Source organism: Panicum virgatum, chromosome 5K (genome assembly GCF_016808335.1).
Source record: "Panicum virgatum strain AP13 chromosome 5K, P.virgatum_v5, whole genome shotgun sequence".
NCBI lineage: Eukaryota > Viridiplantae > Streptophyta > Magnoliopsida > Poales > Poaceae > Panicum > Panicum virgatum.
In genome coordinates this window covers 33,104,472-33,130,127 of record NC_053140.1, presented here as the reverse complement: position 1 = coordinate 33,130,127, position 25,656 = coordinate 33,104,472, and the positions used below count along the sequence as shown (strand labels likewise).

At 48.1% G+C, this 25,656-nt stretch overlaps 1 protein-coding gene and 1 long non-coding RNA gene across 4 annotated transcripts; one reads left to right on the top strand and one right to left on the bottom strand.

Annotated features, from left to right (window-relative positions):
* The first annotated feature begins 16,857 nt into the window (after window positions 1-16,857).
* LOC120707144 (probable WRKY transcription factor 27) lies at window positions 16,858-19,793 on the top strand. Its single transcript, XM_039991948.1, has 3 exons — window positions 16,858-17,726; window positions 18,555-18,668; window positions 18,781-19,793. The coding sequence occupies exons 1-3, from the start codon at window positions 17,281-17,283 to the stop codon at window positions 19,340-19,342; spliced, it is 1,122 nt and encodes a 373-aa protein (XP_039847882.1). The 5' UTR covers window positions 16,858-17,280; the 3' UTR covers window positions 19,343-19,793.
* Window positions 19,794-20,138: 345 nt separating this feature from the next.
* On the bottom strand, window positions 20,139-22,970 carry LOC120707143. 3 transcript variants are annotated; one of them, XR_005688832.1, is made up of 4 exons: window positions 22,712-22,970; window positions 21,006-22,620; window positions 20,778-20,908; window positions 20,139-20,453 (listed from the first exon to the last, which is right to left on the bottom strand). It is a non-coding gene; the product is annotated as an uncharacterized LOC120707143 (long non-coding RNA). The 3 variants fall into 3 exon arrangements; XR_005688833.1 differs by lacking the exon at window positions 20,139-20,453 and having other exon boundaries at window positions 20,568-20,908; window positions 21,006-22,637; XR_005688831.1 differs by lacking the exon at window positions 20,139-20,453 and having other exon boundaries at window positions 20,568-20,908.
* Between the last annotated feature and the right edge of the window lie 2,686 nt (window positions 22,971-25,656).

The following is a 25,656-nucleotide window of genomic DNA, read 5'->3' as shown; positions in this document are numbered from 1 at the left end:
AAGACCGTGGAAGCGAGGCGAACCAGGCGAAGAAGATTTGGTCGGCGGACAAGCGCGACGTCATAGGCCTTTCTCAGTCCTCGCGTGGGCCTCTGGCTCTATTCTGTATTCGCCGGGCGTACGATGAACGCGACTTACTGATGGCCGCCAGCGATGCGCAAAAGACACGTGGCCAACAAAGACGCACCTAGCGCTGGATGGCCTCCCTTTCTTTCAGCGATATGGATTTACATATGTGTACATCTAAATAAAGATACCCATCATATTAAACAAACCAGCTATTCCCTGGCACGGATCTCGGAGGGGTACACGTTCAGCAGTCCAGATAGCTCCTACCGCGATACCAAGGAGTAGGGAATTCTAGTTCCAGTATCCGTGCTTCCTAAAACTTACTCCTCCAAACACTAGTGGTAGCGGCCGGCGGCAGAGTAGCGGAGTGCAGTCGGCGAAAACCAAGCACGCCAGAGCGAGCGTGCATGGCCACAACCCACAGGGCCAGGGGATCAAGCGGTGGCGGGCTGCCAGCACCCTAGCGGCTAGCGCGTGTGCCCATAGGCCTCACCGCAATGCGGTGGGGGTCGGCAACAGGCAGCCGAGTGCTACCGACCGGTGCTTGTGGCCTTGTGGGTGTAGGCCGCACAGCTTGAGTCGGCCGCCTGCCACGAGCATGCGTGGTGCCACGCCATCCCTATCCTGATCCCTCTACTCCTGTTTTCAATTCTAAATGAATTTGATGTCTGCAGCAACTAAGGTGAGAAATTTGAGCATACTTGTGAATTTTTAGCTGCAAGATGTAAACAATTTCAAGTTACAAATCAATTTTATGGATTTGCTATTAATTATGCGTTATGAACCTGTACTTTAGTCTCTGAAGAAAATTCATACATTCAAAATTTTGAATACCCATACCCTAAATCCTGGACCACCCTGATCAAAGAAATATAAAGTCTATATTCTACGTTCATGCGAAAACTAGATATGTCTTCTAGCACTACGCATCAGGAAATATAAATCTATATTCTATGTTCAAGGGAAAACTAGATATGTCTCCTAGCCATACGTTTTTCCTAATCCATACATCCCTCTATTGGTGAGTTTGCCGCCTCACTGGAATCGGGCGACATGGGAGCATATGCCCCTTCTTATTATAGTATCAGTTAGGACAAAGAGAGGGGGACTGATGTGCTGGTGACACCGGGACAGCGATTGCCGCCGCCGCCTGCCTGACCCTTTGTTAAGATTCATTTTTCAGTTTTTCACCATTTGGGTAATGTTAGGCAATAATGGATAAAGCAATGGCACGCACGCAATTCACAACCAAACAACCCCGAACAAAGCACATATGTTGAATAAAGTTGCAGCCTAGTAAGTTGTATATATAGTATACAAAATTAACAAAAATGTGTATTAAAAACCAATAATGTTGCTAAGCACTTACAAATTAAAGTGAATAACTTTCTTGTTTTCTCATACCACATCCACGTGTTGATCAATTCATAATCGATCCGACCCAATATATCTATTCGCTCTCCGCTGGTCACCAATCCTACCCGTGCACTTATGCCACAGCAAGAGTCAATTAGTGAGCCCAGAACCTCCCTCTCACACGCTTTATTTCAATTGCAAGCTCTCCATGCAACGAACCCATATGAACCCGGTCCAGCCGTCCTTCTTATCCAACACAATGGTAGCAGGCTCGCATCGATCGGAGGACACCAGATTGAGCTATCAGCAGAAACTCGCCTTGTGACTGTCATCATTAATTCGCTCTAATAAGTCTCCTCCGGTCATGCTTGATCTGCTTAACTTTTCTGCTCACCCCCAGCCACCTCCGTACCAATTGTTTGACTTTGCATTGCAACTCGGCTCGATTAGTTTCTTATGAAATATATTAGAGGTGTTGTACCTGCACCTCTTTACATATTATGTTCATAACAATATGACTATATGAGCACATATAAAGTTTATGTAAAAACCAACACGATAATAACAAATAAAGTTTACTGGTTTTTCTTAAGAAAATTACACATTTTATAAAAAGATATTAAAATAATAAATTTTGAGCATGCATACGTGTAGAAAATGTAGCTAATATATGTGGTATGTCGTTTCCTTTGGAATTGTGTAACCTTGGGTCCCTTTATTGATGTAGAACATGGCGACAAAAGCCAAAGATCTTTTCTACATCGTCGCGAGGGCTTCTTGTGCTTTTCTGGCATTCGTGGCCTATTTTTTGATGATATCGGTGCCACAATATAATCTATACAAGAGCTTTTGTTCCTCTCTAGGTCTTTGTATTTTCCGAATTGATACATTCCTCCATTGACGAGACTACCGCCTCACTGGAATCAGGGGACATGGGGCATATGCCCCTTTCTATTATCTCGGTGGAGACGGAGGGTTAGAGGACAGCCGCGCTTGTGAGATTAGGGAGACACTTTGGCAGCGGCGGTTGCCGCCCGCCGCCTGACCCTTTGTTAATTTTTGTTTTTTAGTTTTACACCATTTGGGTAATATTAGGCAATGATGAATGAAGCAATGGCATGTACACAATGCATAAGCAAGCAACCCTAACCACACGTACAAAGCATAACCCTGACCACACTAAAGCGTACCATATTATATGTTCACTGTGTAGATTTACTCATTTAGAGTCCAACACAATTGAATTTTTTATTTTATCATTTTTTGTGGTTTACTATGATTTTTTGAAACTGATTTAGGGGTTAATTTGATCGGATTTGAAAAATTCAGAGGGTGATATAGACCGTTTCATAGGTTGAGGGTAACGTAGTCCAGCTCCCCATAGGTGGGGGTGATATAGAATTTTTCCTATCTCGAATGAGCTTGCAATCTAGTAGTAATAGTAGTCATATAGTAAGAGAAAATAGCAAAAATATGTATTAAAAACCAACAATGTTGTTGAGCCCTAACAAACTAAAGTGAATAGATTTCGTCCTTTCTCATCACATTTTCACTGCGCAGACACATAATCGACCCGACCCAATATATGTATTCGCTCCCTGCTGGTCGACCATCTCGCCCATGCACTTGCGCCATAGCAACCATCGACTGGTAGCCCCAAACCTTCCTCTCACACTCATTATTTCAGTGCAAGCTCTCCATGCAACGAACATTGATATGATCTCAGTCCAACCGTTCGTCTTATCCAACACAGGAGCACAGCAGGCTCGCAGCCATCGGAGGACACCAGATTGACTACCAGCAGAAACTCGCCTTGTGGCTGTCATCATTAATTCACTCTAGCGAGTCTCTTCCGGTCATGCTCGATTTGCTTAATTTCTTTGCTCACCCAAGGCCACTTTGCGTACCAATTATTGGACTGGCATTTGCAACCGGCTCGATTAGTTTCTTACGAAATATAATAAAGGCGTTACACCAGCACCTCTTTACATACTCTGTTCGTAACAGTATGACTATATGAGCATATATATAGTTTATATAAAAACCAACACGGTAATAACCAACAAAGTCAGCTAGTTTTTCTTAAGAAATATTGTCATTCCTTAAAGAGATATTAAATTAATAAATTTTGAGCATGCGTGTGTGCAGAAAATGTAGCTACATAAATGTTGTATACCCTTGTTGTTTACTTAGGAATTGTGTAAACTATGATCCCGTTATTGAGGTAGAACATGACGGCAATAGCCAAAGATCTTTTCTAGTGGCGAGGGCTTCCTGTGCCTTTCTGGCATTAGTGGCCACACTATAATCAATACAAGTGCTTTTGTATTAGGCTGTTTCCAGCAGCTCTCGCATGGCGTCGCGCATGCGGAAAAAAATAGAAGATGTGCATTGCGACGATACTGTAGCTATTTCCAGCGGGATGCGTATGTAGCGCGTAAAATAGGAATCACCTGTCGACACACCGCATATTCACTCGTTCTCTCTCCTCACCGCATCCTCTCTCTCTCCTCGCGTTCCAACCGCCCAGACGCTCCTCTCTCGCTTTCCTCTGCCCAGACACGCCTCTCTCGCGGTCCTCTCTTCCCTCGGCGAACCTCGCATCGACGCCCCCTTCCCCGGCCGCGGCGACCTGGAGCTGGAGTGCAAGGCAAGATCCAGGAGGGCACGACAGCGGAAAAGCATAGGAGCAAGACGAGGATGACGGAAGTGGCTGCGGCGCACCCAATCCCAACGCCCGTCCTCACCCAGGAGCGATGGTTCTTCATCGGCTCCGCCTCCGGCTACGGTCGTTTCAAGGTCAGATCTTTGCTCTGAATGGTCTGGGTTGGTGGTATAGGGCTTGATGCGTAGGTGGATGAAGTGTAGAGGGTGGGGTATTTTTTAACCATGCGGAGGCCAGTTGATTTAGGGATTTGATATCATACTCCCGTAGATCCAGTGCTTTGAATGATTTTCCAGATCAATTGATGAACATTGTATGAAGAAATTGCGTGCTCTTATGCTTTTCTCTGTATTTAAGTTGGTCATGAGCAATCCTTTTAACAGCAATGAAATATTGGCATTTAGATCCTTGGCTATATTTCCATCCTGGATAATAGACAACACTGGTTGTAGCAAATCTCTGATCCCCTTTATCATCCCTAGAATGGTATGCATGGAAATAAATTTTACAGAATGAGGGGGAAGTAGATGAAGATAGGCATCTGAACCACATATACCTAGGTCTTTGCCAAGCAAATTTTTCAACACAAGCAATCAGAGATAGCACTGCAGATTGTTCTCCTTGCAAATTGGTGATGGTTTTTCTCTTGATAATTTTCTATTTTTGTAGTTCAGGAGTCGATCCATGGGAAAGATGTTAACTACAATAACTCAGGAATAAATATTTCACCTTGAACTAAGATTTCATCTTGAATTGCGCATGCCCGCTCTGTTTGTGTTCAAGTGGCTGCAAAATTGTTTTTTCCCCAAGAGCTACCCTCTATTCTTTACCATACTGAATTTTCATATGTGATAGGCAATTAATGGACAACTTGTGGCAAGGAATCGGTGCTGCTTCTCAGCAGTTGGGTGAGGTGAATTACACCCCTAGCATCGACATAGGTGAAACCTACATGCCAACTGATCAGCAACTTAACAACTTCACTCCTGAGGTACGACATTGAAATTCTAGTAGAATTGAACTATGTTCTCAAATCATTGTCGAATGTGTTATTGTACTGACTATATTGTCGGTATCTATTTTTAGGGATCCGAAAACGTGAACCCTATGCCAGCAAAACCAGCAAAGCCTAGGAAAGGCGGACCCGGACCCAAACGTTTGAAGAACTTCAGCACAAAGGAGTATGAAATCTTATGCTCGGCATACTTGAACGTGAGCAAGGATTCTATTGTGGCAGTGAACCAGTCAACGGGATCATACTGGGCAAGGATAACAGCTTACTGTGAAGAACACAACTGCCCAAGGTCAAAATCTTCCCTACAGCACAGGTGGGGCGATATCCAGAAGGATACTTCAAGATTCTGTGGGTTCTACGCTGAGGTTGAAAGGAAAAACCAAAGTGGCAAGAGTGAAGATGACAAGGCAAGGAACTATACGCTCTAGTGTTACTATCATTGCATAAATCCTAGTACATTCTTTCTGATTTCTACGACATTAAAATAAAAGGAGAGCTCCAAGCTTAAACTGGTGAATATATGTGCAGGTCAAAGACGCCCTCTAGATGTATGAGGGTATCGTCAATTCCACTTTCAAGTTCATTCATTGTTGGTACATGTTACGCAATGAGATGAAATGGAATGAGTGGCTCGCTTCCATGTCTGCAAGCAATGGGGAGCCGTCTACTGAACCTGCCACGGCAAATGCAGATGCCACACTCCCGCTTAGAATTGATAGGCCAAATGGCAGGGACAGGACAAAGAAGCCGCGTACCAGCAGCACTGCCTCTTCAGCTTGCCTTGAAGTGCTGCAAAAAATGTCCATGGACCGCAATGCTTATGAAGAACGGGTTGAGGCTGCAACCAAGGAAGAAGCCAAGGACATAGCTTCTCGCTCTGATCACAAACTCGCTCTACAGGAAGAGCATTTGCAAGTCCAGAAAGCCCAGGTGCAGATACAGAGAGAGCTACTCGAACTGCAGAAGAAAGATCGGGAGGAACGGGTCATGAGCATAGATCTCGAGAAGCTGTCACCATGGGTTCAAGAGTACTACATCAACAAACAGAAACAAATCTCCGCAATGAGCTTGAGAGGTGATGGTTCCAGTGGCCCTAGGGGGCAGTAGGTGTAATAGTGGGCACTATATGACTGAATTCAGATGTTTGTGTGTTGTATGCTACCTATATGACTGAAGTTATGTGGTTATTCAGACTAGTTATTAGTTTTCTGTTGAAGTTGCATATTTACTTTGTGAGTGGACTAATTTTCGTATGTGTGATGATGTGCGCACCATATTCTGCAGTTCCTTGTACTTTGTATTACTTATTTCTTCTACATTTTGGCATCATTGATGCTGTTGCCAAGATACCTGGAATATCTGAGCTTCAGATCTCACTCTGCTACTCGATTTGTTAGTGAAATGCACAGAAGCTCAGCGCTGAGGGCGTTCTTCCTCCTCCATAATAATCTGGAGTATTGTTGCTGCAGTTATAATCTCTTCCTAGGCGTCGAATTGCCGTGACAAGAGTTCACACGCTCTTTTCCTTCTCCAGGCCATTCTACACTCAAACAATGATGAAAAATTCAGGTAAACAGTTTGGGTTCTTGCCCAAACAATATCTTCCCTTTATAAATCCAATCTATATTATATCCATGGATGGTCTTTGCAGTGTTTTCCATATTTAGGAAGCAAAATGAAAAAGATGTTTCTGACTTCAGGAAATCACAGTTTTCTTACCAACATCAGCAGAAAAATTATTTTGAGCCTAATCATCCTTGTTCCCAGTTTGTCAAGGAATCATAGCTTGGCTCTTGTCGTGATGAGCAACTATCTTATCAAGGAATTTTACCATGTAATGAATTAATGTATTCAGACAAAAGCAACCAGACGAATCGACAATATGTTTCTCATGATAACATTCAGGTCAGCAGTTATTATCTTCACATGTGAAAAAAACTGAACTGAGGAATAGTATGTTTCAGAAAACCATGTCACAAGATGCAGCAGTGGCAGGATCTTGAATTCTTGACTCACCAAGATAAACTGTTGGAGGCAAGCAGACCTTCAGACATGAAACATCCGAACATCACACCAATGCCGAGGCAGTGGAGCACAAATCCAAAACACAGCAATTCAGAAGAAACGGAGAACAATGTCAAGCATTTTGGTACAACGTGAGGACCCAAATGATCAAATAAATGGGAGAGAGACCGGAGAACAAACACAAAAGTGTCGCATTTGTTCTTCAGCTGCACACAAGAACACCAATCAATTTCAACAAAGGAACAACTAATCGAACCGATTCACAACAAATTCGTTAGGGTTCTTGCCCAAAACATATTTTCCCTTTATAAATCCAATCAATTTCAACAAAGGAACAACTAATCGAACCGATTGACAACAAATCCGTGGATATGAAGCCCTTTTCTTACCTCGATCCGATGCTCTAGCGCTCCAATGCCAACTCTGTCCACCGCCTCGACGATTTTTGCCGCACTCGTCCAAGCCGCCGATGCCTTCCAGAGCCACGACACCGCCGACGTGTGCCGGGCACGGACAGCCGCCTTCACCAGCCGATCTCTTCGCCGCTAGCCCTCCACCCTCCAGCACGGGCCTCTGGCGGCCTCCGCCCTCCAGCGCCCTCCGCTCCGGCGCTCCAACTGGCGGGAGCCAACCGTCTGTTTTGCGAGGCCGCGCGCTGCTGGAAGGGGCTACCTTAATCGCGATGCGGGTACTGGTTTTACGGTGCGGATCGGATCCGTTTTACGGATTCGCAACCGCGAGCTGCTGGAAATAGCCTTACTCTTCAGGTCTTTGTATTTTCTGAATCGATACATTCCTCCATTGATGAGACTACCGCCTCACTGGAATCGGGGGACATGGGGGCATATGCCCCTTCCTATTGGTCATGTTCGGCTGATCGCATGAATAGTATTGGGCTGGTAGAATGAATAGTATTCTATGAGAGGAAATAAGCCGAAACAAGCGGAGACAAGCCAAGCCTAGATAAGCCGAACAGCCTCAAATCTCAGTGGAGAAGGAGAGTTAGAGGACGGCCACGCTAGCGACACTGGGGCGACACTTTGGCAGCGGCGGTTGCCGCCGCCGCCTGACCCTTTATTAATTTTTGTTTTTCAGTTTTTCACCATTTGGGTAATATTAGGTAATGATGGATGAAGCAATGACACGTACTGCCACATCCGGGGCAGCGAGACTGCTAACAGGCGTAGAATATTCTAGAGTAAAGGATAGTACATGGAATATATCTTACCTATTTGTAACTACTCGTACAGCAGTAGGACTAGCTGATGTACATGGAAACTACTCGACCTCGTTGGAGTAGGACTCTAATAGTACTCGGTTAGGACTTTCCATGTGACAATATTCCCCCAGATTATATAAGGGCGGATAAGGACTCCTCCAAAGCAGACGATACATCTCGAACAACACCTAAGGCAATAGAAACCACTACACAGGACGTAGGGTATTACGCTCGGCGGCCTAAATTTGTCTAAATCTTTGTGTTCTTTGTACCATCACATTCTGATCCCGGCGAGTCTCCTCGGAGTATATCTCGGAGAGTTTGACAGTTAAACACCAACAGCTGGCGCGCCAGGTAGAGAGTTTCGCCAAACGATCTTTAGAAGAATTCAATGGCATCTTCAACTTCATCAAGCCTCGTGCTGAACGAGGCCCAACAATTCATCCCGGCTCGTGATCATCAGCAAGGCGACGTCAAAAATTCAAAAAAATTTCACCTCCGTCAACTCGGCGACCGGACGAATTCAGGCCCGGAGTAAATCGGCGCCTATCTTCAACAACCCCATCACCGCTTCATGGAGATTGGCAGTATCGTTGCTTCGTTCGAGTTGATCTTGGGCCGATCAGTGGCACACGCCCAAACAGTGCGCGGCAGAAGAATCTAGCACCTCATTGGGAAGCGTTACGTGGACATTGCCGAGTCCTAACCCACATAAACTCGGAGCTGACGAGTCCCGAACTGGATCGGATTGGGGGCTCTCGCCGAGTGCTGATTTGATTAGGAGAAGCTGCGTGAACCCCGATGCAGAACAGTTTGTTGGTCCGAGTCTCCTACAATCACGTGGCTTACCAGGAGATCCCGTAGCCGTTGCTAATTGGTGTACATGTTGACGACTACTACAATTACCTCGACGACGCTCGGCCACAATGACCGACCTTTTAGCTACCAGCAGAAGATCAAGCAACAACCACTTCCATCTCGCAAGGACGGCCGGTGATCTGCCCACGTCTACTCCAATTATTCGGCTGGTCGGCACGACCCCAGATTGCATCGCTGACGCGCCGGCGACGACCTCAACTGCACAAAAAAAAAGAATGGTAATGCTAGGAATAAGGCGTCCGATCGGTCGGACGCCCATTCCACTGTCGCACCACCACCCTCGGCGGAGGCCATCGGTGCCCCCCCCCCCCCCCCCCCCCGAACTCGGCTCCACCCCCAGAAAGCGGAGTTCAGGGAGAGGACGAGCGTGGCCTGACCCTTGCGGAGGACAGCGGCGACGCGGCGAGTGCTGTGGCCGCGCCCCGCCAGCGAAGGTGACTCGGCGATCTGTGGCGCCGTCGACAACCGGTCAACCAAGCAGCTCGCCTCCCTGCTACCGTTGCTGGCGCCTGTGTTGCTCGTGAGCTCGTTCAATTTTCGATTTCGTGACCTGCGTGTGCCTGGGGTAGGGGAGTGTAGAGCTGGAAGGCAGAGATGATGTTGGCGCTGGGGGAATCGCTCTCCTTCGACTGCTTCGTCACGGAGCCACACGAGTGGGGGAAGTGGTCACCGCTACCTCAGGGTCGACGGCATGCGGGGCAGCAACGTTGGGGGCATGACGGCAACTCGAGCTAGAAGAAGTGATTCTCTTATGCTTTTTAATGTTCATGTTGCATTAGGTACCCCCAAAGTGTTGCAGTACAATTTTTTTGGATGTTCCAATGATTGATTTAAGATGTTGAGGTGAGGATTCGTGTTGCCATGGGGGTGTTCTTCTTCTTCCTGCAAATGTTTTTTTTCTCGTTGCAGCTGCATAAATTCGGTGTTGTAGTAGTTTTTTCTGATGGTGTAAGATCTGATAGGATTTTGAATGGATGTTGCATTAAACAAAGCTTCGATGTTGCCGCGGGAATTTTACTCCTACAACCAGATGATTTTGGTGCGTTTTTCGGTGTAGCAAATAATGTCTTTTCATGTTGCAGATACTATTCTTTGATGTTGCATATGCTACTTTTAGATGTTGCAAAACCTTTTATATGTTGCATGCAACATGTAACACATGTTGCGATGGGAATTTTACTGCTACACAACCGTCCGATGCTAGTCCTGGACGTCGAACGTCCGGGCGCTAGCAAGTCCCTTAAATCCTACGAGGGGCTCGCAGTGGCCCCCACATGTATTCATGGGTATTCAGTTGAATACCCAAATTTTTTGGCAAAAAAATTTATAGGTATAGTGTATAACATATGTATGTATCACAAAATACGAAAATAGCACCTCAAAACAGACTTTTCAATCACATTTTGTAACTTGGGCTCAATACTCCACCTCCTCCAACTTCTCCCGGCCCAATTACAGGCCCAACCCGACTCACCACCCTTCCCCGTTCCCCATCCAGCCATCCGATCCGACGCATAGCAGGAGCCAGACCCGCGAGCCCTCTTTCCCTGCCCGGCTGCCAAGCTGCACCCCTATTCCCCTAACCATAGCGGCGGCCCAGCACTGGAGGGGTGCGGCGGCGAGGCCTAGAGGCGGCGGCTAGCACCATCGGTCCAGCGCCGAGCGGTGGCGGCCGGCAGCCGAGCTCGGGGCCAAGCAGCGCCAGGAGGTGCGCGCGCGACGCTGGGCTCCTCCCTGGGCGCTGGGTGGCCAGGCTCGGATCTTCCTTTTTTTTCCTCAAAGAGATGAGCAGCGGCAGCCAGTTGAACCCCCAATAGCAGAAGATGATGAATCCATGCACCTAGCTGAATCTGATTCCAGTGACAGTGATGAAGACAATAATGATTATGAGATTGAGCATGATCCTGAATTGAGGATTCTTATCTTTTCTATAATGAACTTTGTCAAAAACAAGCTACGAAGCAAGATGGGGCAGAAATTTTTAAATGGTTGCTTGGTCACATTCATTGAAAGGGAATTCTTCTTCCAAGCTAAGAATTAGAACATCATCTCTTATTTTCAAGCCATTAAGGATCGAAATGTTAAACTGTAGGCTGAAATTTGTAAGCTTTTCTTATCATTTGTTGTTTTATACTTTATTTATTTTACATGTTTGTCGAACAATTTTAAGTTATGCTATGATAAATGTTATGATTTTGATACTTAATTATGTGATATGTATATATACTTTAGATTGGCAAAAAAAATCGCCCTTTAAAAATTTCAAATACCCAAATCTCAAATCCTAAGCCGCTCGCAAGGCTCGCAGTCGCAGCGGCTCGGAGCTGCCAAACGTCGACACGTTACCAGGCAGTCGCACCTAAGGGCCTGTTTGGGAGGGCTTCCGCCGGCTCCGGCACTATAGCACTACTGTAGTGCGGAGCCGGCGGAGCCACCCAAACCAAGTTCCGGAGCTTCAATGAATAGTGTTGCATGTCAGTGAGAGAAGAGGAGAGGAGGGAGTGGAGCAGCTCTAATAAACAATGTTGTTATAGTATTTTTGCGGTGGAGCCGAAGCCGCTTGGAGCTCTCCCAAACAGTACCTAAGACTGTCACTCAGCAACCGCGATGTCAGGTCGACGTCAGCCTAGCTGACATGCCGAGCCCAGCTGTCATTGGCTCATTGCGAGGGCGCTACGGGCCGACGCGTCACACGTGTGAAAGCGGTGGTCCTCCACGAGCTCACGGGACGGCCGCCGCGCGGGGTCAGCCGACAGAATCGGTCAAACGGTGCGACTTTTGCCATGCCCTCCGCCCCTCTGCTCGAGGTCATCGCCCGCCCGTCCCCAGGTCGTCTCCCTCTCGCTGAGAGCGGGCCCCATGGTACGGAGCCCACGTGCCCGCGCCACAAAAGTCAAAGGCCCCGCCCCTCCGCGAGTACGGATCCCCGGGGTTGCTTCTCCCTGCCTCGCCCCATGCAATGCGGTTTGACTTGCACAGAGAACAAAAAAAGTGAAGGAAAAATTGCAGGGGCAAGCAGCCCATGTGACTGTTGAATTTATTGAAATGTATAGTAAAAAAGAATTATTGAAGAACGTGTGGCTGTGCTTCGTACTAGAAAACTCGGTGTGATTTTGAATTCTGAAATATTGAAGCGAGATAGTCGAGGTCAAGCGTGCATCGACGACTTTGTATTAATTTTCTTTTAGGACAGCAGCGGCGATCGAGAAGGAGAGGCTTTGAAGCGAGAAGGAAAGTCAAGCGGTGAATCGGAGACGACGGATTCAAAATTCCTGACAGCCGACATCCATTCCGGAAGCGAAAAAAGGTTTCGGGTATTCGCAGGCCGCCCGCTGGACGCCCCGTCCCCCCTGTAGTCTGTAGAGACGAGACGCTTCTCTTTGTCCCCGTGGAGCAGCAGCCAGCCCCAAAGGTCAACACGGTTTGGGTTGGGAGGCAGGGAGGCCATCAGGCCATGGCCATGTGGTGTGGACGTGTGGTGCCGCCGGCGCCGGGGCGGGCTCTCCTCCCCCTCGTGTTCCCGTGCGTGCCAGCCGGGCCGTGGCAATTGCTGCCGGGTCGTGTTTCTTTTTCATTTTTGTTGCGGACGGCTTGGCCGGATGGGGCCGCGCGCCGCGGCGGCGTCGCGGAGCTCCAGACGGGGAAGGCGCGCGCGTTGAGATTGAGGGCGCGTTTAGTTCACAAAAATTTTCACCTCCCCTTTAAACACATGTATGAAACACTAAATATAATTAAATAACAAAACTAATTACACAGTTTGGATGTACATGACGAGACGAATCTTTTAAGCCTAATTAGTGCATGATTAGCCATAAATGCTACAGTAACCCACATGTGCTAATGACGCGGTCAAAGGCCTCAAAAGATTCGTCTCGTGGTTTCCAAGTGAGTTCTGAAATTAGTTTTTTAATTAGTATCCGAAAAGTCCTCCCGACATCCGGTCAAAGTGCTGATTTGACCTCCAAAAATTTTTGCCGGGGGAACTAAACGCGCCCTGAGATCCTAGAAAAAGTCGGGAGGCACCGGCACGGAGAGTGACGCAGGATGCTCGGCCGCAGGAGATCCCTCCGGTCCCGGGCCCCAGCGGGGGGATGGGCCCACTCGGAACTGGCCTTGGACCGGCCCATATGATCTCATGGCTAATTTATAAGACCACGGGCCGATCCAATCTATCATCTATATATGGCATCGTTAACCTAATGGATATAATGAGTCGGCCCATTCAAATATAACATATAGTATAAATGGAGTTATATGTGCATACAACAAATCAATCAGTGCAAATAAAAGCAATATAGAGTGCAAAATTATGAAAACTCTACAAATAAAAATATTTTCAAAGCCGCGAAAATTTCATGAACCGAATCATGCGATGCTGAGTATTAGCTGTACAAAACCAGTAGGTGAATTCTTTGAAATCTAGTGCACTAGCAAGCTAGCTAAGATCAAACACAGGTGAAGTGGGATTAAATCATCAGAATATTAGATTTGGTGCAGGCTTGTCAGTATACCAACTACCTTGATAGCTACTATGGCCAGGCAAGCTATGTGTAAGAGAAAAAAGAAGAATCGTTCTCCGCAGTTGCCCAGTGGCCAACTGCTTCTTTGCACATGGGGTTAGCTAGGTAGAGCATGCAAAGATCTGGTTCTGGTTCAATCACCATATAGGATACCCACGGGAGAATAACTGAGATGGAGCGCAGTATGAAAATTTATGGCCGCCGGATGACAACCAGATGCGTCGAGATGCCGCCGCCGCAGCTAGCTTGCTCACCTTCATGTTTGTCTCTCTCCCATGCGTCAAATCGAACTATAGAGATCAGGTGGGATGATAAAATAGAACTAGAAATTAAGTGGGATGATAGAGTTATTTTGAGTCGACCATCCGACTCATTGGGTCGGTAGACTCCGACTTTTATGGATTTTTATCGGACTTAAACCCGGCCCATGTGATTCATTGGTCTTATTTTATGGATCGGATCAACTACCCGATGGATGGACCCGGCCCGTTCCCTATCTTGACAGCGACGGCACGGGAGGAGAGGCTCGAGCGGCCTGCGCTGCGCCTGCCCGACGCCTCCTGCATTATTGCCGTGGCTGCGCCTGCCCTACCTCGGCTAATTAACAAGATTATCCCGTGTCTTCCCCACCCGTGGCCGCGGCTTCCGTCGCGCTTTTTTCTGGTGGCTGCTCAAGCACACGTACTACGCGAACAGCTGGATCCTATTACCAGCAGTAATGTAATGAATAGCAGTAGCTTTTTATTTGGAGACTGCCATGCATGCCAACTGGGGGGGCTCAATTCGTTTTCGTTGGTGAAGGGTTAGAGATGCCCCCCCTCCCAAAAAAAAAACTCTTGTCCGTAATGTCGCAATATAAGGTCATTTTGAGAACTACCGTGTTTCTATTTTTTTCTTAAAAAAAATGGATACCATATTTTATTATTTACATCAATCAACGCATCACACACCACAAAGTATGTAATATAACACATATAATGCCTAACAGGAAAAACTAAATTTGTCATAAAAATTAAGTTTTTCTAGAGACTATTCAATTGGTGACCTTAGCCTAATTCCGTGAATCGATTCTCTGAACTGAAATGAAGGGCAAGAGCTTGTTTGGCAGGGGATTTTATATAACTAAATTCTACGTCATGGGACCACGCGCGTACAACTTATAATTCTACGTCATGAGGCTATGATTTTTTTTCCCGTTTGATAAGATATAAGAATATAAGATAAGATGATAGTATATATTGCGACCGGTGAGATTTTATATACGATCCGGATCGGGACAGTGGCACATGTGTTTTGCCGTGTACAGTAATGTTTTCTGTCCACCTGATTTCAAGCGTTCCTGAAGGAATGTGTAGAAACCGTAGATTCTTTCGAGTTCGTGCGAACCAGAGGGACACTAGCCCGCGCACGATCTGCGTGCCACCGCGATCGTGAGTAGGTGATGCCCGCAGCAGCAGCAGCAGCAGCAAGCACAGGACCCTCTGCGCGCGCGCGGCAGTGCCGTCCAGCGCCGCGCATTCGCGTGTGCCACGGGCAACGCCTGCCAGCCTGCCTCCCGTGCCGCCGTGTGGGCTCCCCAACGCAACGCCGGAGCGAGGCCCCCCGCCGGCCCCGGCCACGCCGCCGCAGACAACGCTTTTTCCTTTTCCTTTCTTTTCCCCTTTTCGTTTTGGAACAACAGGATGCTGCATCACCTTCGACGCCATTCATTCACTGAAGCATCGGGAATTAGAACGAAATCACGTGCAGTAACAGGGACGAAAATCAGAAAGGAAAACAGCAACAAATGGAGCGTGGCATGCTAGCAATCTGTTGTTGCGCTAGGGGAAAATAGTTGAGTTCAGTGGGAGCTCTGGGTCGAGCAGAGGAGGGAACGTGACAGGAGTGAACTTAGACATGTCTGGAGTCTGGACCCCCCATTTCGATGTTTCTCCACACTGTGCCGAGCAACTAGGGCAGGCTTGATCACCACGCCGGCCTCGTGCTTGTACGCCCACGTCCAGAGCCCCCCCATGGAACAACGACAGCCTGATATGGTTGGTTTTGGTTGGGATTGGGAGGCACACATGTTCAGTGACAAAGTTTAGCAAAAGAATACAGATTATTTTGACACAATCCAGCGGGCAGCCAAGGATTTCGATGCAAATATTGACCCAGTGGACAGGATCACATGCCTGGAACTCTGCATTTTAGTTCTTTTTTTTAAAAAAAACTCTGCATTTTTTATTTTTGAAGGACAAGACAGTTGACCTTACAAGAAGTAACACGGAAGACTGGAACACATGGTAAAGCTAAGAAATATATTGTCGCATTAGAGAGATACAACAAGCCATGTTTTAATTTCATTCCCTTGGTAAGAGCTGTAAAACTGTTCATTTTGTCACCAACCAAATACTGAGCTGGAGGCAGTTGCAAAGATGTATCGAATTCACGCGCAGGGTATGAACATGCTACTAATGTACAAGCAAACAAGAAAAAAAAATATAATTGAATCGGCGCCACCATGAGATCACTTGACACACAGATTTATAAAAGATTTCACGTCATCCAACTAAAACCGAAGACTATGCATGTAGATAGCAGAGAGTTTTTCATCAGCGTAGAAATGTGGCATAATTAACCAGGTTAACAAACATCTCACATGAGCACATGGGAATATGAAATGGGTTAGTCCGTACTCCTTCATCATCAGGATAATAACACAGTTCATACATACAAGTCAAAAGTCAACAGTGTGCATTAGAAAAAAAAAGGAACACCAGAACCTAGCTCCAAAGTCCATTTTCAACACTAACAAGTTGAAGAGCGAAGCATTACCAGGTCAAATAAAAGAACTAACAAGTACTTGAAAGTATACCAAAAATAAATTCAACACTCCTTTTTTTGAACGATTTAAATTCAACACTCATTGAGAAAGATAACGCCTTGTTCGGCTGGCAGCTTCAGGCAGCCAGCAACAGTGTTTTCCTCTCACGCCAAATCAGCCCAGCCACCAGGCAGCCAGCCAACCAGCAGTGTTTTCCTCTCACGCCAGATCAGCCCAGCCACCAGCCACCCGAACGAGGCCATTATTAATCCCCTGAAAAAAGAGAGAGCAGTACTAGTAGAACTAATAATATCACCATATGGTCCCACATCCTGTATCTTCCATCAAGTGCACGGTAGCCTCCCGTGTTTCTCTCTCCTCGCCCTTTTGAATCCTCTCACCCCGTTGACATGTTCCAAAGTCAAGTGAGGCGCGCCCACCCTCACAAAACTCCAACCCCCAAGAAAGAAAAGAAAACCCGAAAGAAAAAGAGCCCCACAGCATAGCCCTCACCCCTTTTTAGGACAGGATCCAATGCCTTCGCCCACCACTCTCTCTCTCTCTCTCTCTCTCTCCTTTTACTCTGCCCCAGAGTCTCCCCACTCTTCCAAAACAATCAATAAACTAGCAAAAGTCAGCGCCTCCCCCTTATCTCCTCCTCCTCCTTCCTTCCTTCCTCCGGGGTGAGCCGGCCAAGAAATCCAACCACTCCGCCGCCGCCCGCCGATGGAAGAGGAGCGCTGCTTCAACAACTGGGACCTGGACGCCGTCGTGCGCCTGGGCTGCCGCAGCCGCCTCTCCCCGCCGCGGCAGGGGGGCACCAACCCCTTCGCCGCGCTTCTGCCGCCGCAGCCGCGGAAGGAGAAGGAGCAGGAGCAGGCGGAGCCTGCCAAGGAGCCGGAGGCAGACACCGGGTGGCGCTTCCCGGACCTGTGCGCCGGCGGCGGGCAAGGCGGCGATGAGCTCCTCAGGGCGCTGCTGGCCGCCCAGCCTCCCCTGCCTCAGCCTCTGCCAACGCCACCATCTCCGCCGACGCCGCCCCAGCGACAGCTGCAGCCGGTGGACGTGCCGCCGCCACCCCAGGTGCACGCAGCTCCGGCGGCTTCTGCTCCGGCGAGGGCGCAGCCGAGCGGGCGGCCGGTGCCCGGTGGCGTTCCAAGATCCAAGAGAAGGTACGCAAACACACACACTGTTCTTGGCGAAGGAGGGAAGGAGGGCGAGAGAGCAAGTCACACTGCCTCTGCATCCTCAGTTCCTTTTTAGAAAAAAAGGAAATAGTGAATAGTTTCTGAATCGTCGGCTCCCCCGCAACCACGCAAAAACCAAGGGAAGAAAACACCCCTAATCCCAGTTCCTTCTTGCACACAGAAGAAAGAACACCCAAGACCCATCCCTGCTCTTGAGTTTCAAGGGAAAACAAAAGTCAACCCGGCCTGTTCTTGGCGAAATGAGCCGTGGAAGAAAGGGAAAAAAAAAGCAGGCAACCAAAAGGAAACAAAAGCTCTAGCGGGAGGGGAGCCGGCGAAGAAGACGTTCTCCAAAACAGCATCGTGGTGCAGGAACCCATCTCCGAGGGAGTCGGCGGCCGCAACCGCCGAGACCGCCGGGCGCGCCGTCGCAGCGTCGCTTCGCCCTGTGCGATGCGGTGGATCCGCCTCGGTCGCCATCGATCCGCCGCGCCCGCCGCCGATCCGCCGTGTGCCTACGTGCGATGCGTGGAGAGAGCGGAGAGAGACGAGAGAGGAGGTCTAGACCCGGGTAGGCCGTAGCTGCCGCGGGCTGCCGGTGGCGGCTGACTGGGGCAGACCGTAGACGGTGGCTGGGCGGTGTGGGGTAGGCGGAGCAAGGGTTTGGAACGGACATTGTTGGCGTCGTCGTGGGCCAGTAGTTGGGCTGGGCTAAAAATGATCTTCCTTTCCTTTTTTGATGCCATGTTTTGTCATTCGAGTTGCAGATTTCTGTGAGTTGCTGCTAACGTTGTCTCTCTCCATGCTCACCAGGAAGAACCAGGTCAAGAAGGTGGTCTGCCACGTTCCCGCCGACAGCTCGTCGTCGGACGTGTGGGCGTGGCGCAAGTACGGCCAGAAGCCCATCAAGGGCTCCCCCTACCCAAGGTCAGCTGAGCTCCTCCTCCGTTTCTTCTTGCAGCAGAGGGACTGGCAGCGCGGCGGCCGGCGGCGGCGTCGGAGCAAACTCATCTCACCGGCTGCTCTGTTTCCTGAGCAGGGGATACTACCGGTGCAGCAGCTCCAAAGGGTGCGCGGCGCGGAAGCAGGTGGAGCGCAGCCGCTCGGACCCCAGCATCTTCATCCTCACCTACACCGGCGACCACAACCACGCGGCGCCCACCCACCGCAACTCGCTCGCCGGGACCACCCGCCACAAGTTCCCGACCTCCTCCTCGGCGGCGCCCCAGCCGCCGCCGCCATCCGTGGTGGTGTGCGGCGGCGGCGCTGCCAGCCCCGGCGACGAGCCGCACCCGCCCCAGCAGCCGAGCCCGGGCCGGAATTCCACGCCGACAGCGGGGCTTTCCCCCACGACGCCGCTGCGCACACCGTCCATGGAGGAGGACGATGACGACGAGGACGGGCTGCGGGTGGAGGACATTGAGATGGCCGGCGAGGACGAGCTGCTGTTCATGAACACTGACGACGACGACGCGGCACCGCTGGAGTCGATGCCCTCGCTCTTTGACACCGTCCACGAGCCCTTCCTGAGCTCTTCCTGGGTGTCGGCCTCCACCACCGCCGGCGAGCCACCTACAGGAGCGGCCGGGGCCAAGAGCTGACTTCTTCAAGAGACAATTGTTGTGTGCCCTCGTCATTGTAGATGAAAGAAATCAAGGGAAACAGAGAGAGGAGAAGACAAGAAAGCATATGATCCGCCATCCTAATCGATCCATCGATGGCAGCAGCACCATGATAGTATGATACTAGTACTAGTTGTAGCATAAGTAGTCAGTCCAGACCTGTATCGAGCTTGATCAATCACCAACCAATCCAGCCTTCTTCACTGACTAGACCAACATCTTGGCATTTCATTCTCTTTTTTTTTCTCGCTTTTCTTCTTTAGGAATAGTTGAAACTTTGTATATCTTTCTCTTAGGTGCCTTTTTTTTTGTGCGAAACTGAAAGTGGTAGATGATGAACCAACAAAAAGGAGTGCAAAAATGAAGGAAAAAGTGGATGGTGTGTTTGGGTGGCTCCTTTTGTTCTTCCTCTTGCACGGAGTTGAGATCATATATTCTTCTTGTTTAATTAATAGCATTGTTTAATGTGTGATTTGGGATTACCAATCTTAGCGTGTGTTGATGTGGCCTGCGTGCAAGAGAATATTCTGATATGAGTATGAATTAGGAAGAACGGCGCGCTTGTCGTCCACGCCTGTAAAGAATGCTGGCTGGGCTGCGCCCGTGAAAATTGCGTCTGTAACAATCGCGCTTGTCGTCCACGCCTGTAAAGAATGCTGGCTGGGCTGCGCCCGTGAAAATTGCGTCTGTAACAATCAGATCTTTGCTTAACTATTGATGTTATTATGCTTAGATTTTAAAAAAGGACAAACATAACGCTTAACCTGGTAAATAGAGAGCAAATTTGATGTTGTAGATACAACGAATTCCATGACCAGAGCAGAGCAACAAACCTACATTCTGGTGCTCTATCTGCATTTTGCATTAGTTCAGCAAATTACAGCAAAAATACATATATACATTTGACTACACAGATTACATTTATCAATAAAAAAAATGTTCTTCGAGGACCTGTGATGAGTTGCTGATGATGGCGAGACGTAGTAGAAGTACCGCCAGGAGAAAGGCTACAAAGTAATCAGGACATAAAAATCATTCATTGTCCTGCGCACAGATGGCCATCTGTTTACAGTGCTGAATCAAATAGTACCTTCAATGCACAACAGGAAGACAATGGCATGGTATTAAAACAATTTGAGAGGAAGCACATGCATCCGGTGAGATAATTCGGATGAATAATTAAGTAAAATGTGCACACAACTTCTGCATAAACATATAGGCTATGACACCTACAATTTCGCAATGGAAATGGTGTTGAACGGTCGAATCTTTGTACCAAATTACATTAAGTAACTAAGCAAATGATTAATTAAGTCCATCATTTGAACAAATAGCTTCCTATCCACCATTCCCATTAAGAAAAATGAGAACTGACCATTACACATGGAAAGATTTTAATCCTTTGAGAACTGACCATTACACACTGCTTACTGGAGCACGCCTTCCCACTAGACAAAAACTTCCCCATCGGTACAGAAATCATGCCACTGCATGGTCTCCTCCACAGCTCAAATTCGCAGTATGAGCGGCAAGATCCACTATCTCCTGGTAACAAAAAAAAAGGAGAATGAAATTGAGAAATAAATAGTTTATTTATGAATCTCATGATTAGTTTTATCTAGTGCCCAACTGAATTCCAGACCTGTAATCCTACAGCTCCATTATTGAGCTAGTGCACTGTAGCCTGCATCTCAAAGCACTGTAGTGAATTAACCTGGAAAATTAGTATATATCTCCAAAACATCAATCTACGCGCTTCAAAACTAACAATGTAAGATAGGTGCCATTTCTGACTTTTCAGTCATTACGGAACTCAATGATGGAAAATGGAGTGTACACAGGAGGTAAACAAAAAAACAAGAAAGCTAAATCAGGAGCTATTTTTTGCCCATTGTGCAATAGGGGAACATTGTCCGTTAGGGTGTTAGAAATATCTCTGCAGACAGGAGCTAACACACAAAAAAAAAAAGCTAAACCAGGAGCTAAGTTTTGAACATTGTGCAACAGGGGAACATATTAATTCATCGAGAATAAGCAACTTGAAAGGCAATGTATAAAAATAAAACCAATAACACCAACAGTTTCAACAGTGAAAGAGAAAGCAAATTCTGAAAATTAAGGTTGGAGCTATCACGACATTTCTGTAGGTCGACACAAAAGAGAGAGCATTGAATTAAACAATGCACATGCCTTTTTAACCAAAAGTTCAGAAAATGCCTGCAGCAGGTCAATCTCAACCTCAGCACGTTTGAGGGCGACAAACTTGGATCAATGCCAATGTCCTGATGCGTTGCAGACTTGCAGTCCATGCCCCGTGTGTGTGTGTGGTGGGGGGGGGGGGGGGTCGTCTGACCTTCCACAAGATGGTGGAAATGTCATGAACTTATGACTGTGTTTGAGAGCTGCAGATGTCCTGTTGAAGCCGGCTACATCCATGCCAAGCTCCTCAGCTGGCATCACCACACGCCTGCATCGCTGGCATCTATTGGTGCACATCCCTTCATCATGGGATTGAATAGACGCTTTCAGAAACGAACATGAAAAGAGAATTCTCTACCTGCTGTGAAGCCTCCATTCGAGGAGGAGGCAAGCTGGTTGATCGGCAAACAAGCAAATAACCTCCACCATACAATTTGATGCTTCTTTGCCTTAGGGCACATGGGTTGTTACTGATGGCAATAAGCAAAAAAAATAAAAGACGTGCACACTATCGTTGGTGCCCACTGCCCAGTACACTAGCGTCCACTAAACCAAAAAAGTCACTCACTTGCATCCCCTATTCCTGTAATGAAGTGCATGTAACATGGGTATTTAATTATTTATACTTAGCCGCTACCTCGTGTCTGTCATTTTTCGTGATGTAGTGACGATTAGGATGATTATGCTGTTTGCCACGTGTAGCTCAATGAGACTGTGCACATCCTGACCCCGTGTTTACCAAGTATTTATCGTAAGGTCAATCATTTGCATGGTGCTTTTTTAACTTGTAGCAAATGCTAAGTGCTAACATGTACAAGTTAGAAATTTGGGAATCTTAAAAGGCATCATCCACAATCGGCTACCAGCAGCTAGTTCAATCTGATGAAAGCCTAGATTAACAAAAGGTCAAAAGCATGTTCCCCATAACCTCAGCAGAGAGGCACTAATAGAGAATAACCAAGATAAACTTAGAACTTAGAAAGGAGAAGTTTCCAAGGCCAAACCATTGTGGTTAACCTGTAGCCCTGTAGGGTGTGGATTGAACTTACATGAAGCCTCTGACAGGGGAATGTAACTGTGAGAATGGTAAAAATGAAAAGGATGATGCAAAGAAAGAGGATAAAAATAAAGTAGGAATCGGGTGCTCACTATGGCAGCGCGGTTGCGTGCTGGATCACCTTCACGGCAGCAAGATCATGTGTCCCTTTTCAGATTTTCTGGCCGTTGCTACGGCGCTGCTCTCGCATTTAGGGGCTGCGACGGTAGCAGCGTCGACGGAGGACGTGGGGATCAATGGCGATTCGCATCTACCGGGAACCTAGCTTCCGGTGGGGATGAGGAATAGGAAGGCCGCCGCCGCAGCCGTTGTGGCGGGCGAATCCGCCTCTGGCAGAGCCGCGGTGGAGACGCAGACGACGCCGAGGGAATCAACATTCGACAACGGGGCCTATTTGGGCCTGCCTACGCAACGACCGACAACGGCTCCACAGATTGCTATCCCATCCCCTGTCTTGGGGGCCCTGCTGCTATTGCCCGATCATCATCCATGACCATGAGCCAAAACATCCCCTACAGGCCCACAGTCTTGAGTTGCAGTAAAATTTTTTAACATGCATAATCATAGTCATGGCCGAAAAGTAGATAATCATAGTAATATAATAAAATAAAACCAGGCGAAGACTCTTTTTTTTCAAAATTTTAATATTTAATCCTTTCTATTTAAAATCTATTTCTCCATCTCATTTCTATTTCTGTTTATTTTGATGTCTATATGATTGAGGCCTCCACGTGAAGTAACCTAGGATTCTAAGTGGACACTCTAAGCCACTGGCGGAGCTTAAACACTAAACAAGGGGAGGCCAACCTATGTAATTTAGCACTAAATATTTATGAACAGTAGCAAATTACTATTTATTTAGTGGAGATTGCATTGAGCCACGGGGGCCATGGCCCCCTTTGGTCTCCACTAAGCTCCGCCACTGCTCTAAGCAATAGAGAAATAATAGAAATTCTCACAAAAGTTAGAAACATCCGATCTAATAACTCTAATCATAATAGTCCTTCATAATAAATTATTTACCTATGTCATTATAAAAATAGACTAAAGTAACCCCTAAACATGCATCTAAATTATCCATCTTTATCATTATTAAAAAAACCAAAGTAACTCCCTAATTTGTGTGTAAATTAACCACCCATATCATTATAAAATTAATGAAAATAACCTCCTATATTTCCATATATATTATCCAATATGCCATTATTAAAAGTTAAAGTTATCTCTGAATCTGAATTTAAATTATAACAAAATATTAAAGTGCACCAATAATAAAAAAAATTAATTTACTATTTTTATCATTATTTATTAATACCCAAAATTCTAAACCCTAAACCATAAACTCATCATCAATAATGGAAGAGATAAGGATACTAATTTATAAACACATTGTTCAATTAAATATGTATCAAACATAGATAATGCAAAATGAAAACTATTGTAACTTGATAATGATAAACATATATTTTAGAGTATGTGATATAATATTTAAGGTAAAGACTACAAATCAACCGGGCGTATGTTTGGGCTTCTGAACGGCCGGTCCATCAGGCATCCATCCACCGCCTGGGCCATCATTTCAGTATTTCTCACCTCCTTCAATTTTTCTCTCCCCTCTCTCTCTACGCGGGTGAAAGCATCATCGCCTCCTTCCTCTATCACGCTGCCCCATCTGCGGCGCCGAGGCCCTCTCCTCATCCGGCGGCGCGCAGGCCGCGGCTAGGACGGCCCGGGAGGCCACGGGGACGACAACCGACTACATCAAGCAGGTGGCCGTGAGGGCCAAGGACGCCACTGCCGGGGCGGCCGGAACGACCGCGGAGTACTCGAAGCAGGCGGCGGCGAAGACCAGGAACGCGATGCTGAGCACCGGCGAGGCGGCGGCTGAGTACGCGAAGCAGGCAGCGGCGAAGGGCACGGGCGGGACGGGGAGCCCCTCGCGCTCTCGCCCACGCAGGAGTCGCCCGTCCTCCTCCTCCCTCCCTCAAGGAATTTTTTTAGATAATATTATTTTAATAGTTAATCACAAAAATAAATAGCAAAAAAATTGCAAAAATAGGTTCCAGACGGCTCGTGGAGAGCCGACTGGTAACCCATCGGCTGTTTCGCAGCCGACAGGGGTAGTCGGCTACCCGAAGCCGATAAGTGCCGCCACCGTGGCACGCGCCCAGCCCAGGGTTTCCAAATCCGACCGGTCCGGTCAAACCGCCGCCCTCCGGTAGCGGTTTACTGGACCTGTTTGACCGAAAACCGGTAGAATTCAAATCCAAATTCAAAATCGCATGTGCAACCGGTTCCGACCGGTATACCGACCTGACCGGTTTACCGGCCGGTATGACTGGTTTGGCAATTTTTTATTTTTTTGAATTCAAATTTGAATTTTGAATTGGGGCCGGTAGACCGGTTTACCGGTCGGTATGACCGGTTTGGGAATTTTTATTTTTTTTGAATTCAAATTTAAATTTTGAATTGGGGCCGGTTTGATACCGGCCCAAACTGTAACCGGGCCGGACCGGTTTGACCGGTTCCCACCGGTTTCGTTAACCCTGGCCCAGCCAGCATGTCCTGTCGGACCGATTAGGGACCTGTCGGCCCCTCCACGGCCGACAGGCCAGTTTGGCCGATAGGGCCACTAGTCGACGGGTGGGTGGCCGACAGGCCTATCGGCGTATTACCCCCCGTCGCCCTTCACTTTCACCGGCGCCCCCTTACTTTTCACCGCCGCCACCGCACCTCCCCCGCCTGCCCGCGCCACCGCCGCGCCTCCCCCGCCCGCCCGCGCCGCCGCCGGCCCTTCCCGGCCTGCTGCGCCGCCACCACGGCCCTCGCCGTCCCGTGAGCGCCGGCGCCGCCCCTCTCCCGCCCGGCTGCGCCGCCACCGCCCCTCGCCGACGCCCCAGCGCCGCCGCCTCTCGCCGCCCCCCAGCGCCGCCCCCCTCCCCGCGGGCTGTGTATGGGGGGCCTTGCGCGGGCTGTAGGGCCCCCGTGGCTCCCTCGCTGCCGTGGCCGTTGGCGAGTGCAGGGGGGCCGACGCGGT